The sequence below is a fragment of the Vigna unguiculata genome, chromosome 11 (genome assembly GCF_037176805.1).
Source record: "Vigna unguiculata cultivar grain cowpea cultivar isolate G323 ecotype 2 chromosome 11, ASM3717680v1, whole genome shotgun sequence".
Classification (NCBI taxonomy): domain Eukaryota; kingdom Viridiplantae; phylum Streptophyta; class Magnoliopsida; order Fabales; family Fabaceae; genus Vigna; species Vigna unguiculata.
In genome coordinates, this window is record NC_140802.1 from 46,064,978 (window position 1) to 46,081,272 (window position 16,295).

At 27.7% G+C, this 16,295-nt stretch overlaps 1 protein-coding gene across 1 annotated transcript; it reads right to left on the minus strand.

Annotated features, from left to right (window-relative positions):
• Positions 1-8,509: 8,509 nt before the first annotated feature.
• SIR (sulfite reductase) lies at positions 8,510-12,852 on the minus strand. Its single transcript, XM_028054200.2, has 8 exons — positions 12,486-12,852; positions 11,483-12,262; positions 11,108-11,404; positions 10,389-10,586; positions 9,678-9,812; positions 9,476-9,592; positions 9,233-9,391; positions 8,510-9,125 (listed from the first exon to the last, which is right to left on the minus strand). The coding sequence occupies exons 1-8, from the start codon at positions 12,654-12,656 to the stop codon at positions 8,919-8,921; spliced, it is 2,064 nt and encodes a 687-aa protein (XP_027910001.1). The 5' UTR covers positions 12,657-12,852; the 3' UTR covers positions 8,510-8,918.
• Between the last annotated feature and the right edge of the window lie 3,443 nt (positions 12,853-16,295).

A 16,295-nucleotide genomic window follows, 5' to 3' on the forward strand; every position in this document is an offset into this window, starting at 1 on the left:
AGATTAAATTGAACATTCCAAAAATTCGAAAACCAAATTGTACCAACTCAAAATATTTTGAGGGACCAAATCAATAATTATACTGACATATTTCATTAATTTGAATACACTTTCAGGAATTTAACTATGATTTTATCTTATCACAAGAGTATATATTTATCTTCAAGTTGTCAATACATTTACTTTTAAAATAAGACCTTAAGATATTATATTAATGTTATATCGTGTTTTATATTTTCTTTTTCAACATATTATCTTTTCATTTCTCTTTTGTCATTCAGTAATAATGATATTATTCGAATCTCAAGGCAATGTTAATACATTATTAGGGAGAAAAAAGTGTAGTGTTATCAACCTAAAAATAATCTAAACATGTGTTTTAATTAACTGTTATAAAATTTAACAATATTACTTAAAAGATACGTTATTTTCCTCTTTTTCATAGAGTTTTGGTAATGATCTTCTTCGATATGTAGGAAGAATCTTCATGTTGTGGTTTCATTCTGCTATAAGAGTAAAAACATGAGGTTAATTTAAAAAAAATATTAAGATGGGCACAAGTAGAATATAATTTAAAAACTTTAAAATGAGTTCATTAATCTAATTGAGAAAATTTGAAATTGAAAGTTTTTGAAGATTGTAAAGACAAAATATATAAATGGTTGATATTGTAACATAGAGAGTTGCAAAACAGAGTGTCCACGAATGAAGTTTGAGTTGAGTGAGATTTTTTTAAACCTAAGTGAATAAGAGGACAAAAAAATAATTATAATTTAAGAGGGAGAACAAAATATGGCCCTTCATAAATACACTAAAGTAAGTATAGGTTAGGTACTAAGCATACCACTTCTTCATAATTAATAAATTATTTGATGTTTGGGATAATGTTTTCAATCTCCTAAGTTCTATCTTATTTTTCAATTTTATAAGCTTGAAGGGGTATGAGTTGGTATGCCAACTCGTGTTTCTAACTAAAAAATAAAAAATAAAAAATAAAAACTAATATTAATTTGTTTATATTATATTATTTAAATGATATCAATATATTATAGTATGACATAAATTGTTATTTATTAATTATAAATTAAATTTTAATTATTAATTATAATAGAATAAATTAAATTATTTTTATTTTTATTTGTTTAATTAAAAATATTAATTAACTTGTTAAAATTTTAAAAATATATATATAATATATATATATATATATATATATATATATATATATATATGTGTGTGTGTGTATGAGAGAGAGAAAGAGAAAGAAAGGGGAATAACAAAAATATTTATTTTTGTAAATATGTGCAAATAAAATCCTCACAATATAAGGTAGTATATGTGAGTATTTATTTGTGTTTATGACATATTTTAATATTCGTTTATAAATAGATCGGGTATGGCTATCATATTATTTGTATTTACGAAAATATGTTACACGTAAAAAAAATATAAATAATATTTATTTTATATCATATTAAGTTAAACTTAATTAAAATTAAAATTTAATTTATATTTTATTAGATTAAATGTAATTAAAACTAAAAATTAATTTAATTTATATCTTTTACAATTTCATTTTATAAATTTATCAAAATATTTTTTTAAATAATCATTGATATCCATAAATATTTGCATGTTTTCAACAACCTATGAATATATTTTAAATGGATATTCAGAAAAAAAAAACGGATAACAAATTAATTTTTTTCTTGTGAGTCATATTACAAATAGACACTATTCCTATTTCATTCTATTTGGTTCTATGTTATCCTTGTTTATATATATTATAAACTTGTTTATATCGCAAAAGTGTAAAGATAATAAAAAATACATTTCTTAATGATCGAAAATAAAATTATATTTTTGTGTAATTTAAACATTTGTTTTAGTAGAAGAAGTGAAGTTACACGATATTTTTTTAACTACAAAATTAAACGACATAGATGTAATCGTAAAATCCATGATTGATGAAAAATAATAATAATTGAGAAGCCAAACTGTGATTAAAAGCCAACACAGTCCAAAATAACAACAAAAGATATACGCATTACAACCACTATTAAAATAGCATCCCCACGTAATAAAACCCGTATAACATGTCCCCCACCCATTAAAACTAAGAATACAAAAGTTAATAAAAAGTTTAAAGCTTCAATATAATTCTAACATCAATCTCAGCTATTATTTAAAATTTATCAACAATGTTTAATTAAACTGGTCATACTTATTATTTTTTAAATTTAAAGATTATATTGTATCAAATTTTGAAACCTAGACGAATTACAAATCTATGAAATTTTTGACTAAAAAACTATTTAGTCAAAATATAAAACTTACACTTGAGAAAAAAATAACTTCTACATAATTTACAGAAAAAAACAATATTTCAGACAGGTATTTGTGTTGAAATATGATAAATGTTATATACAACTCTAACACTAATACGAAATGTCGTTTAACATTTATATATAAAATTAAACTAAAATAATTATATTTATTTACTTTTAAAATTTAAGAATTAAACTGTATCAAATTTTGGAACCGAGAACAATTACAAATCTATAAAATTTAAGATTTAAAATATATTTAATCCAAAAATAAGAAAGCAAAACTTTGCACCAAGAAAAAAAAAACTTTTTACGAATTTATGATTAATAATGTTGATTTATTCAAAATAATCTATGGCTGAAATTGATTTATTCAAAAGAGTCTGCTGTTAATGCTGATAAATCATGTCGTTATGTATTTTTAATCAATACTACTATTAATTATCATAATAAATAGGATTTTTGTAAAAAAATTTGAATTTAAAATTCAAAGATTGTTCACAAGGTTTGGGTAGATCGAATTAGTGAAAAGAAAAGAGCAAAGATAATAAAAGGTGTATAAAGGAGGTTATTTAGTTTGTTCATTAATGCGACATAAAAATGGAAGCAGCATTGAAGATGGTAGAAAAAAGCATGTTTGAGAAAGTGATGAATTTTGAAATCGAAAGAGAAAGAGATTTGAAGAAAGTCACAGAAAACAATGAGTTTTCTGAAACTGCAACGTGCCGTTCAAGCTCAACCACCATTTTTATTCTTTACTGCTCTCTCTCTACTTTTCTCCTCACTGCACACAATTTCACACTAGCCGTTATCCATTATTTAATTCTTATTTATTGCTATTACGTGCTCAATTATATACAATCGGCTTAAATACATTTTTAATATTTTAATTTTAAGTAAATTTTAAAATTAGTCTGTTTTTAAATTTTGAATTAATTTAATCTTCCATCTTTCGAAATATGTAAATTTAGTCATTTTACTCAATTTTTATTTTATCTTTTGCACACGTTTCAGGATTATATTTTAATTTGTTTATACTGTTTGACACATTTTTACTTTAATGTTAAATCAAATACTATTATGAAACGCACTTGAAATGTCAAATAAACTTAACAAAATTTGATTAAAAAAATTAAATCCACCTTTTTTAAAAGATGAAGAACTAAATTAGTCCAAAATTTCAAAATTGACTAATTTTAAAATTCACCGAGAGTTAATGGATTAAAAAGATATTTAACCTTATACAAATTGGTCTTGTGTTTCATGAACTTTAAGTAGAATTATATTTTAACCATGTCTTAACTTTGTTTAATGTATTTTTATCTTTCCTTTTTTTAATAAATAAAATATGTCCAATTAATTATTAATATTTAATTTTAGAATTAAGAATGTATTTAGTAGTAAAATTTGGATTTGTTTTTTAATCTGAATTTTTGATATATTTTGATTCTTAAATTTAAAAAATAATATATGTAAGTATTTTGATTCAATTATGTTATATTATTTTTACGTGTCAAACTTTTAAAAAATTATATTTATTTGTTTTTAAGTTCAAATACTGAAATTTATCAAAGTTTTACAAAGAGATAAATTTCAATCTTGTGTTAAAGTGTAAAAATTAAATACATACGTAATTTTTAATTTTTATGTTAAAGAGATGATATATGTGGTGAAAAGATATATGAGACATCTCACTTTAATTAAAGATTATATAAATTTACCTATATAATTTGTCATATATACATAAGGGAAAAACATATTTCAAACAAGTACTATAAAAATTGAATTGGATTTATAATTTATTACGTAAAATAATTTAGTTAAATTAGATATTTATTGTGTAAAAAGAACACAGTTAAACAAATTTAACGACTATTCTTAATCAATATGAAAATAGTTAATTGCAGAGAAATATTACTGGTGTTTGAAACCAATATTTATGACATATTTTTGTTTACATTCAAAATAAGAGATGGAGTTAAAGGGTTAATAAATATTCTATTAGAGAGAATGTGATAAAAGAAGTATATTAAATAATATCACGACATAGAAACTTAACAATTAAATGTCAAGAATTTAAAATGATTTATTGAATATATAAATTATTTTTAATATTTTGAAAACATTCGATAAGAAGAGAGAGAGAGAGTGAATAGTTGCTATTAATGGCATCACGCTGTCAGCACAGTTTTCTATCTTATTCGTTTGGACATAGTTAATTGGTCCCTTCTGCTTTTTGTTTTTTTCTTTTCGTTTTTTTTTAATTTTCTTTTTTGCATGGTTCGGTTGGGTACTTTCTAATTAATACCTGTTTTATTTGAAATGTTAAATAATAAATATTCCAAATAATAAAAATATCATGCTTCGAAGGTAAATTTTCAAATAAATTTAAATACATATTTTATTCGACCAGTTTTAACTAATAAACTTTAAAGTAATACTAAAACTGTGTTGAATTCTATGTATCTAAAAAGTTTAAATTAATCAAAATTTATTATTTGTTCTCACTTAATATAAGGGAAGAGGACATTGTAGTTTCGAAGTTGTTGTAAATTTTACTATCTTTGGATTAGAGAAAGGAGAGAGAAAAATTGTTAGTATGTTTTCTAAGTCATTTTAGTATAATTTTAATTACTACATTTTAGTTTGACCGTTGAAATTATCATCTCTAATTAAACAAACAAATTTCTTTGTTTTATTTGTTTTTTTTTTTAATTTTTATATTTGAGAGAATTATTGTTTTAATATATTATTTTCTTATAGGTCTTTTTTCATTTTTTCTATATTTATATTTAATTGCTTGATTAACTGATTTACGTTTCTGAATTTTTAATTCTCATATTAAGATGATCTTTCCACGTTAAATATATTAATATTTTTTTTTTTTTAATTGTTGTTGTTATTTTTTGTTGTCGCTGCTCTTTAGATATTTTACAAGTTTGAGAAAATTATTTCAACCACATATTTTGATAGTTATGTTTTGTTATCGTTTCCCATCATATTTGGACCTGATTTTGGTCATATATATATATATATATATATATATATATATATATATATATATCTGGTTAAATATGTTTTTGGTCTTTTAATTCTTAGTAAATTTTGAAATCAATTTATTTCGAAATTTTAAACCAATTTAGTCTTTTATCTTTTCTTTCGAAATACGTTAATTTAATTCTTTTAATCAAATTTTGTTAGGTTTATTTAATGTTTCGTACGCATTTTATGATTGTATTCGAGTTGTTTAGACACATTGTTGTTTTAATGTTAAGTCAAATACTATTATAAACACGCTTAAAATGTCAAATAAACTTAACAAAATTTTATTAAAAGGACTAAATTCACATATTTCGAAAAACAAAGAACTAAATTAGTCTAAAGTTTCGAAATGGACTAACTCCAAAATTTACCAAAAATTAAGGAAGCAAAAACATATTTAACCTATATATATATATATATATATATATATATTATGTTAGAGTCTCTGTTAATTTGAATTAATTATTGAAGAGCACACACGAGTGTAGAGTGTGTTATAATTAATTTGATGACGCACGTTGAAGGTAAAATGAGAGAGGCATTAGAATAAGTTAAAAAGTACATTGTTCACATAAGTTGAAAGGGTGAAGTGAGGGTGATATTTGAAAAGTTAGAAAAAGTGAAATGAATTAGAACCAAAGACATGAAAGAAAATTGTAAAAGGTTATCCTTTGTGTGGTGTCTTGTTTCTGTCTCTGTCTTCATGCACAATAGGTATTCAGATTCTCTCGGGCTTCTCGTTTTCATTGATTGGTTATCACTCTCAAACAAACTAAAACTCACAAAGGTTTGGTGAAGTTTCATAATCTACTGCTACTACATGTAAGAAACCATGAAACTTATCGAAATCATTTCCTCTCTTTTTGTCTTCACCACTCACGGATCTTACTTTACCGTTCTAAATTTCAGAGCACACCTTGGAATTAGGAAGTTAGTCGTATAAGGTGGTTTAGTGTAAAGTTATAAGGAAGGATGAGACAGGTTGTTGGTCAACTATCCCATTAATATTATTTGAGAGTTATAAAATTGATTTGAAATGTTAGGAAGAAATAATGAAAGAAGATGTAAGTTCAACTCTTTAACGAGAATAGTCAGAGTGTACGTCAAAGTCTTATATTGAATATAATAGACAAAGTTAAACATTATATAAAATAAAAGGCTCAGAATCACATCGTCTTAAGATTTTGAGTTAAAAATGGTATCAAGTGTCTTGTAAGACCGACATTATATATAACCACAATTTCTCAATGACTATAGTCATACAATGAAATATATATAAAACAACTAGTAACAAATTAAGATTGTCGATAAAAAAAAATCATCAACTTCTTGTTTTTTTTTTTTTTTGTTAACTATGTTTCTGTCTATAAACTATAGTACAATTTTAAATTTCGTCCATATCTCAAACATTAATAATATTAGGTCTTTATATTTAAGAAATACATAAATGCACTCATCTACGTTCAAGGTTGTTAACTTTTTTTTAGCATAACAAACGACAAATCAGACTAATATGTTAAAATGTTGACATGAGAGGAACTGTATATTATTTTTTTAATGTATTTATCAAATTTATAACTTGTAATTAAGTTTTTTGTTTAAACCTAGACTTAAATATTAAGTAACTAATAATAACATTAACTTGTGAACAATAAATTTCAGGGCAATAAAATAAAAGTTCAAAGCATTTTATGGGATAAGTTAAAATTGAATTTAAACTTTATGAAGACAGGAATGACTGGTTGAAATTGAATTAAGCTGCATAAAACTGGAACATTCGTTTTTTATATATAGTGGGAGCATTGGAATTTGAAATATCACCAATTCAAAATCGATAATGCGTTAAAACCAAGTTTATGTATTCCACCATCAGTGCTGTCGACGTCTCTTTAAAAAAATAATTAAAAATTCAATCCTGTCAAAGCTGTGTAGACATGTTTTTTAATTTTTAATTTTGTGGGTGGAAAATGGAAGAAAGAAATTATGGAATGAAAAGCAGAGTGTATGTTTTATTAATCAATTCCTCTCGAAGATTTTCATGATTTTACCGTTACAAATTGTACTATTATTTATCATAACTTTGTCTTTATCTCATGAGCAAGTTGTAAGATGAGAAATTGTTTATAATAAAACTTGAATTTGCAATATGAAAGTTGATTTATTTGTTTATTAGCAGCTTTTGAAATTAAAGAATTTAACTGCAGATTTTGCCTTGTTGCTCTGACATGTTGGTAATGGAAGTATCCGAGACAAGTCAAATGCATATTTTATGCATTATGCTAATAATCAATGCTAACTAAGTGATTATTCAATGCCACCAAAAGCACTTTCTTGTCCTTTATGTTTTCTTCTCTCTTCATAATCAAACTTTGTATACTCTTTCTACAATTCAAAAAACCAGCTTTGTATATACGTCTTCGATGTGTCTCCGTTTATTTTTTGAAAGTTATTTCAAGTTAAAACGTTCTTAATCAAATTTAAAACTAAAAAACTTGTTTAAGAAATCATGTGAAGGTGTTGTCCTTAATGATTGAATATTATAAATGTTTGACTTATTCTTAAGTCTATAATATAATTATAAGAACATATAGAATTTTTACTCTTTTTCAGCTTTAACGAGTTCTTTTATTTGGTTTTAAGAGACACGTAAACTCTCATACAGAACAAATAAATTTTCACTAGAAGAATTATATGAATGAAAGGACTAAATTACAACTTTATTTTTTTCAAATATTATGGTATTTAGAGAAACCAAAATTACATGCAACTCTAAAACGTAAAAGAAAAAAAAAATTGATAACATCCACGAGAAAATTGTAACGAAAAATAATGAGCCCAAACCCAAATATCCTCTACTCGGCCTCATATTACGTGTGGTGTTATTTTGACACCCTTCAAACCAAAAACCTTCATTTCACAATCTTAAATCTTAAATAATAACATTTTAACTACATTTGTTTTATTTTTTAACTTTCAAATCTTAATATATATATATATATATATATATATATATATATATACATTATTAAAGTGAGTTATAAAATAGGAGTATTTTTTTTTCAAGTGTCTCAAAGTGTTCTGTAATCAATAGAGTTGCCGATAAAATAACATAAACAACTGAACAGGTGAACAAATACATATATCGTTCGGACACCATATTCTGTAATTAATCACTAACAACATGATTGCAATTTACATATCCTGATCAATGAACTTCATTGGACTTTATTGGAGCAAGCACAAAAAGCCAAAAACATCTACCTAAAAACATTACTGCGGAAAAAAACCCAACTGTCTAACAGCCAAAGTTCGATACAGAAATGATGGGAAAGCTTATTTTGTGTTCAGAAACTCGAAGAAAATGATGAACCAAAAGATTCTTGCCAAAGCTGTTTCGGATAAAAAATAATTAATAACCCAAACATTAGTTTAGTCTATCCCCAGAGTTACCACACAGTAACAACAGAGAGTTGTGTTGAGTTGCCCATCCACCATTCCTGTAAACCACGAAGCAACATCCCATACATTCCTTGACTAAGTAAACGGAAATCATTCACCTTTTCCATTTTGGTTAGAAGCAACATAATTACGGATAATTTCCATGGCCAATTGATGAGCACTTTTGTTTTGAAGCTTTGCCAATTCATCCATTGCATCGTACGTCTCCTTGTCAGCAAAAAGCTTGAGATTGTGGCGCGATGGTGCAACCACAGGACCTTTCCATTTCTCAATATGTTCCTTAAGCTTATCAAATCCCTGGAAACAGAACATGGAGTAACTTAGGCCACACTTACCGATCACTTTAAAGATTAAAGCAAGAGATAGTACAGATCACACGTAAGAAAAATACCGTCAAAACTCACCAATCTGTTTGTGAAGTCACCAAATGATTCTTTAGATTGACGCTTTTGCTTCCAATAATAAAATAAAGGTTCCAAGACTTTTTCAAGGTCGTGGAGCTTCACTTTGTCCATGAAACTTCGAGCTAATGATGTTTGTTTCTTGTTCCCTCCAAGCCAAATCTGCATGAGAAAAGCAAAGTGAGCATGGTACTCTGTTGAACTTTTCTATCAGTTGTAATTGGGTTGAACTGCTGATCAGCTAACCTGGTAACTATTTGGGCCATCACCAACTAACCCAAGTTCAGCCATGTATGGTCTAGCGCAGCCATTAGGGCAGCCAGTTATCCTTACAACTACAGATTCACTATACCTCAGACCAACCTGAATTGCAGACAGCAAAGGTTTTAAGTATCCATATTAGTGATCTCCATCAAATCAATACTGCCTTATATATTTGAAGCAATACCTTTTCAAAAACGGCCCGAATCCGCTTAAGAATGTCAGGTATCCCACGTTCAGCTTCAGTAATTGCCAGTGGACATAATGGGAAAGCAGGGCATGCCATTGCTGTTATGTTGAGAGGATCTACAAATCTAGGTTGCTGTTCACAGCAAAAACAGGTCATTATAGTCTTATTAATGAAGATTTTAATATACTGAAAATAAAAATTCAAAAACAAAGAAAGAGATGAGACTAAAAAGAGTAAGCCATGAGAAGGAAAACAGAGTAGCAGAATAACATTGAGCATGATGCCAAGCAAGTGTACTATGAAAGAAATTAACCAAAATACGACAAGGGAAATTTCAATCTCCAGTTCATCATACATGTCAAGCATCAATCAGAAGTGCATTGAAAAAGGGAAAAAAAAGTTAACAACTTCCCCCAGTGTTGTAACTTTTAGTACACGAAAAAAAAAAATCCATCAGAAGGGCGACAGCTAATCAGATCTACAAACTCCTAAAAGTTACAATTGTTATCTGTGATAATGATATGCATGTTTCCTAATGAAACACAAGGAAAATGCAAGAAATTATGATTGGTAAATGAAACTCAAACTGTAAGGCTTTTGAGTAATGTCAGGTGTCAACTGAGCAGGGACAAATCAATTAAACACTTTATTAAACAAACACTGTTCAACAGAGAAAACAATGTAAAGACTAAGCTGTAAACATCTCACCAGCAGACCAGCCTGTGCAAGAGTTGTTGTAATTGGACGCTTCCATGAAGAACGAACATCAGTCAAGATGATGTTCTGATTTGGAGTGATTCTCACATTCAAATCATACTTCTCAATAACCTCCCTCAATGTCTTTTTCATCTTTCCACCAATTCGACCATTATCAACATGAAGTCCATAAAATAATTTGCCATCACCCTGGATGATGAAATTCAACAAATAAGCCCATACATAACATAAGAACGTGGAACTTTATTTTAGCACAAGACAATAACACCAAAGAATAAGCCAACAGAATGCTTGAAAACATACAAAGGATATATGTCTGCCACCATCTCAGTCACACAGCAAGAATACACACACACACGTATATCTAAAGTTGAACGAGATAAGTAAAACCTACATGGCACCAAAAATATGAAAATTTACAATAATCTTCATTTACCTAATCTGCCCATATATTTTGTAGGTTTCTAAGTTTGCTTAGCACACCTTTTCAGGCATATCAGAGCTGAAACAATTACACACATCACAGGCAATAAAACAAGTATAAGATCCATCTCAGCTGTCAAATCCACGAATAGACACATAAAAAATGTAAATCCTATCCACCAACTTTCATCGTTCCAAATATATATCACTATGAATGGCATGCATAAATGAAAAATATTATGGACTACAGGAGCAGGCATAGAGACGTTGTTTTTGTTCACACCAACCTGTTCATGCCAGCCAAGATAACTTTTAAATTCCCATTCAGGCAATACACGGAAAGGTTCAAATTTCTTGCCATAATATTGCTCAACCACGCTTCTAAACTTTTCAATTCCCCAAGAGCTGATCAGATATTTCATTCTACTATATTTGCGGTCATCTCTTCTCCCATTTTCTCGTTGTGTGACAACAATTGCTTTCACTGCATACAAAATATCCTCCTTTGGTACATAACCTAATGGTTCAGCCAAGCGAGGAAACGTGGTTTCCATCCTATGAGTTCTTCCCATTCCTCCACCAACCTGCAAGAACAATTAAAAGAACCCAGTTAGAACAATAGAAGACAAAAATCACTCAACTATTATCCACATCCATCTTACATATATGTTGTACCCTTGAGGCTCCCCGGCTTCATCGGTGACAACAACAACACCAATATCATTTGTGAGAATATCCACCGAGTTATCAGTTGGTACTGTAACAGCAATTTTGAATTTCCTTGGCAGGAACTGAGTACCGTAGATGGGCTCCGGTGAATCTGGGAAATTCGTACCATGAGAATTGTCATTTCGTGCCTGAACTACTTCAGGCGGTTCTGATGACAAAATCTTCTCTCCGTCCACCCAAATATCATAGTAGAAACCAGACTGCGGAGACAGTAGCGCAGCAATGTTTTCCGCAGTCTGCTGAGCCAAAAGATAATCCTTTCTCACGAGGGGCGCAGCAGGAGCAAGCACATTCCTGTTTAGGTCACCACACGCACCAAGAGTTGAGCCCATATTTCTTATAATGGTACCCATCACTGTTTTAAGATCCTTCTTGAGAACACCATGGAGCTGAAAAGTTTGTCTGGTGGTAAGCCGAAGCGTCCCAATCCCAAACTGATCAGCAAGATCATCCATGGTCAAGTAAAGTTGGTTTGAAACCTTCCCACAAGGGTTCTTGGTACGTATCATGAAAGAGTAGCTTCGGGAACCACGCTCTTCTCTATTGTACTGTTGATAGCTTCCATGAAACTTGATCAACTGTGTTGCAGCCTCACTAATATTAGGGGCATCCGTCAACATGTCCTCATTCAAAGGATATCTTATGAAATTGCTTTGTTCTTTGAAAATTTCAACTTTGCTGCGCTTTACAGTGGCAGTTTCAGACTGCACAGGCTACAAAGAAATCACAACCACAACAAATTATCAAAACATTATTCCAGAGCAATCTACCTTATTCTTTTGAAAACCACCACGCACGTTACAAAATAACATTAAACAAAACGAACGCAGAAGATTAAATTGAGAATTGAAAAGATTCATTAATGATAACTAAAAGACAAAAGAAAAAGTAAATGGAAAATGAATTGAAGCGAGGAAATGGAGAAAGAAGAGAAACCGCGGAAACGGCACGTGTGATGACGAGGGAGCGCGTGGTTGAAGGAATCGGGAGAGCATTGCGCGTGAGAGAAGAGGCGGTGGCAGACCTCAAACTGTGGAAGTTTGGGATCTGAAGCTTGGAGTCCTTGAGCGCCGCCGCGGTGGTGGCTGCACCGAACGACGTCGTCATGAGGTGGAGAACGAGGAAGCGAGAAAACAGGAAAATTCGAAGATAACGTTGGAAGAGGAAGAAGAAGAAGAAGATTGAGATGATGAGTGAAAACGAGGAATAAGGGTTTTGTGTGCAGTGTTGAGTGAAAACAAAGCACGATTGGGTGGTAGTGGTAGTGGTGTCACTGGTGAGAAGGAGAAAGTGGGTTTTGTGTTTCTCTGGTCACGTGCATACCACGAGAACGCTTTCAAAGATACTTATATTCGCTCAGTGAGAGGTGTGCTACGCGCACGCGCACGCATACCTTTTTTTTTCTAGTTTTTGTTAAAACTAACTAACTAACACTGTGAGTTGGTGGCGGTGTAAAACACTCGCCGTGTAACTGCATGAAGCGCGTGGAAAGTAAAAATCTTTATGAAAAAAAATAAGCGGTGTGGGACAAACATGCATAACCAAAAGGTTAGTGTTTTTATGGGGCTTGCAAGAGCCAGTAATGAACCTGGACGGAATCTATATCAATGGAACTTGATTCACGAGAATCAATGAAAACGGAAAGAGAATGAGGATGCCCTAATCAAATTCAAATCCAAATCCAACTCAAATTTGTTTTATTAATTACCATTATTAATAATTAATAAAAGTCTTAATTGGTGTCTCTGCACTAGTGATTTCCCACTAAGATTTGTAAAGAGAATGTGTGCATTCATTTTCATATAAGAAAGAAAGATTTTACAGTATTTAATTATTCATGGATTAGAAGAATGTAGACTAGACACAGTTAGAAAAATTAATTATAAAAGACAAGTTAGTTGTTTCCAAGTTTTATTTTGGCTCCTTTTCTTTTTTATGAAAATTGTGATAAGTATCGTTATGTATTATGATATTATAATTAGATTAACATACTAAAGCACATTAATCATTTATTGTTATATTGAAAATTTACGAGGGATCAAACTAAACTTATATGGAGAAACATTATTTTAAAGGAGTAAAAAACTCTAAACATAAAAATATTATACATGTTATTAAAAAAAAATTTAAAGATATTTTTCGTCTTGTCCTTCCAATTTTTAGTGAAAATTGTAATTAGTTTTTCTTAAAAATATTAAACCAATTTAGTTCCTCATATTTACAAATGAGTGGATTTAGTTTTTTAAATCAATTTTTTGTTTAGTTTATTTGACGTTTCAAACACGTTTTTTTAACTAACATTGAAGCAAAAATGTGTTAAACGATGTCAATAAACTAAAATATTATAATGATACATGTTTGACATGTCAAATAAACTTAATAAAATTTGGTTAAAATGACTAAATCCACACATTTACAAAATTGATAGACTAAATTAGTTTAAGATTTTCACAAAAGACTAATTTAAATTTTCACTAAAAATATAATGACAAAAAATATATTTAACCTAAAAACAAATAAGAATAGTTCTAAATGGTATAACATTGTATCATTCAATATCATGTTTGTAATAAATTTTATTTTCTAATTTAAAATAGGCAAACTTGTTCACATAAAACTGTACTCTCTAAAGTATAAGAATACTTAAAATTCTTTTTTTTTCATATTTGTAAACACTTTTTCCATATTTTAAGAAATTCGAGAACAATTTGAGGAAAAAAAAATATAACAATATAAAATTACTTTCCGTATAAATAAATTTAAAGTTACACTCATTCAGAATGTTCAAATTTTGTTATTTTAACATATAAACAAAATTTTACACCTAACAAAATTTGGAAAACTATTAATATGTTTAATTGTGTCACCTTTGAAAAAGTTCATAACAAATCATAAGACTAGGACTTTCATAAAATCTATTATTAATATTCACTTTAAACTAACCACATTCGATAATCGCTAAATGATTTGTACATACGAAGTATTCAAACTCAAATTATATAAGAAAAAATAAAACTAAAATATCATCCAAATCATTATTCATGTGTTTCACAAAAGCGTTATCCCTAAACCTTACATATCTTTTGATAGTGTACAATGAAACATATATATATATATATATTTGTCATATTTTTTCACCCTTCGAATCCTTCAAATAGTATAACTTACTTGCGGAATGAGTTTCAGCAAGACACTCTTCATGACTTGATAAAAACAATTAAATGAAACGTAAACAATAACTCAGAATATGCAAAAATGTCATGCGACAAGGAACACATATATACAACAATTTTATATTTAAATAACATATATCGAATGGATTCCTCTTTATCCTTACAGAGAGAGCACGCAAATCATATATTCAACCTTTTATATCTCATAATATTTCATAATATTGTTTGACTTAATATTAAAATAAAATATTTCAAATCGTATAAATAATTTAAATATAATCTTAAAATATGTTCAAAATATTAAATAAATTTAACAAAATTTAATTAAAATGACTAAATCCATATATTTTAAAAAATAAATAACTAAATTAATTAAAAATTTTAAAATAGACTAATTCTAAAATTAACTAATTATAAAATTCATTAAAAGTTAAAGATAAAAAAACATATTTAATCCAAAATCTTGCTAGAGACAATTTAGGGATATTAGAGGTAATTCAGGGATATAAGAAAGTTTGAGGGTGCAGACAAAGATATCCGTGGGAGTGCAGGAAGAATTCACTTAAAACTTGATCACGTGAGAAAAACCTAATATGCAATAGAAATGTAGGAAATTGGCACAAATTTATAGTAAAATTAATTAAATTACTAATGGATAAATATGTAATATATATATATATATATATATTAATAATAAAGATATTTTTTCTCATATTTTAAAATATCAATTTTATTCTTTAAAATATACTTATTTATTAAATTTTTTTAAATGAATAGTTATTTTTACAATATTTTTATTAATATTATTTAAAAAATACATTTTGGATCGGTGTGGATATATATATATATATATATATATATATATATATATATATAACAATCATGAAGCAAAATTTTTACCGATCCCTTCCTAAACTAAATAATTAAATTAATTTTGTGAACTCTTATTTTATCAAAACATACCATTTTTAAAAAGAAAAAAAATCGTGAAATTACATGTTTAAACTGCTAAATAGTTTTTGCCGAATACAATAAGGTTGAAACGCCTAACAAAAATACTTACCTCTTTAACAAGTGAATTTTCACAAATATCTTCTTAAAGTTAATAATTTAAGGATTATTACATTTCTTTTTGTTATAACATAACAGTATATGGTTAAATTACAAGTTTAGTATTTTTTTAATTCGTAATTTTCAATGTTAAAACCTGCGTATTTATTTTATGACTAACAGTGAAAATACATATATCCACGTACGTGTTTCTACCATTACCTTATGATAATAATAAAAATAATATTTTTTATTATTATTAGAGTAAAAAACGGTATTAAATCTATAAAAATATACCCATTAAAAAATAATTATAAAATAAATATTTTTAACACGTTTATTAAATATATTTTTTATTAGAAATAATTAATTGCATTAGATAATATAGTTATTACGACTTTTAAAATAGTTATCGTAAAAATTAATAAATCCATTCAATTTAATTCTAGAATTTAAATAAATGAAAGTAAACCTCTTCTCATTTCGATTTCAGGTACATCCCATTAATTTTCTTAAACTACCA

Bases quoted from the DNA above. Each gene is read 5' to 3' on its own strand.
- SIR (XM_028054200.2), bottom strand. From the start codon at position 12,656: ATGACGACGTCGTTCGGTGCAGCCACCACCGCGGCGGCGCTCAAGGAC. The intron at 12,263-12,485 runs GTTTCTCTTCTT...ATTTCTTTGTAG, and splicing joins TCACACGTGCCGTTTCCGCG to CCTGTGCAGTCTGAAACTGC. The intron at 10,587-11,107 runs GTTGGTGTGAAC...TTCATCATCCAG, and splicing joins ATCTTGGCTGGCATGAACAG to GGTGATGGCAAATTATTTTA.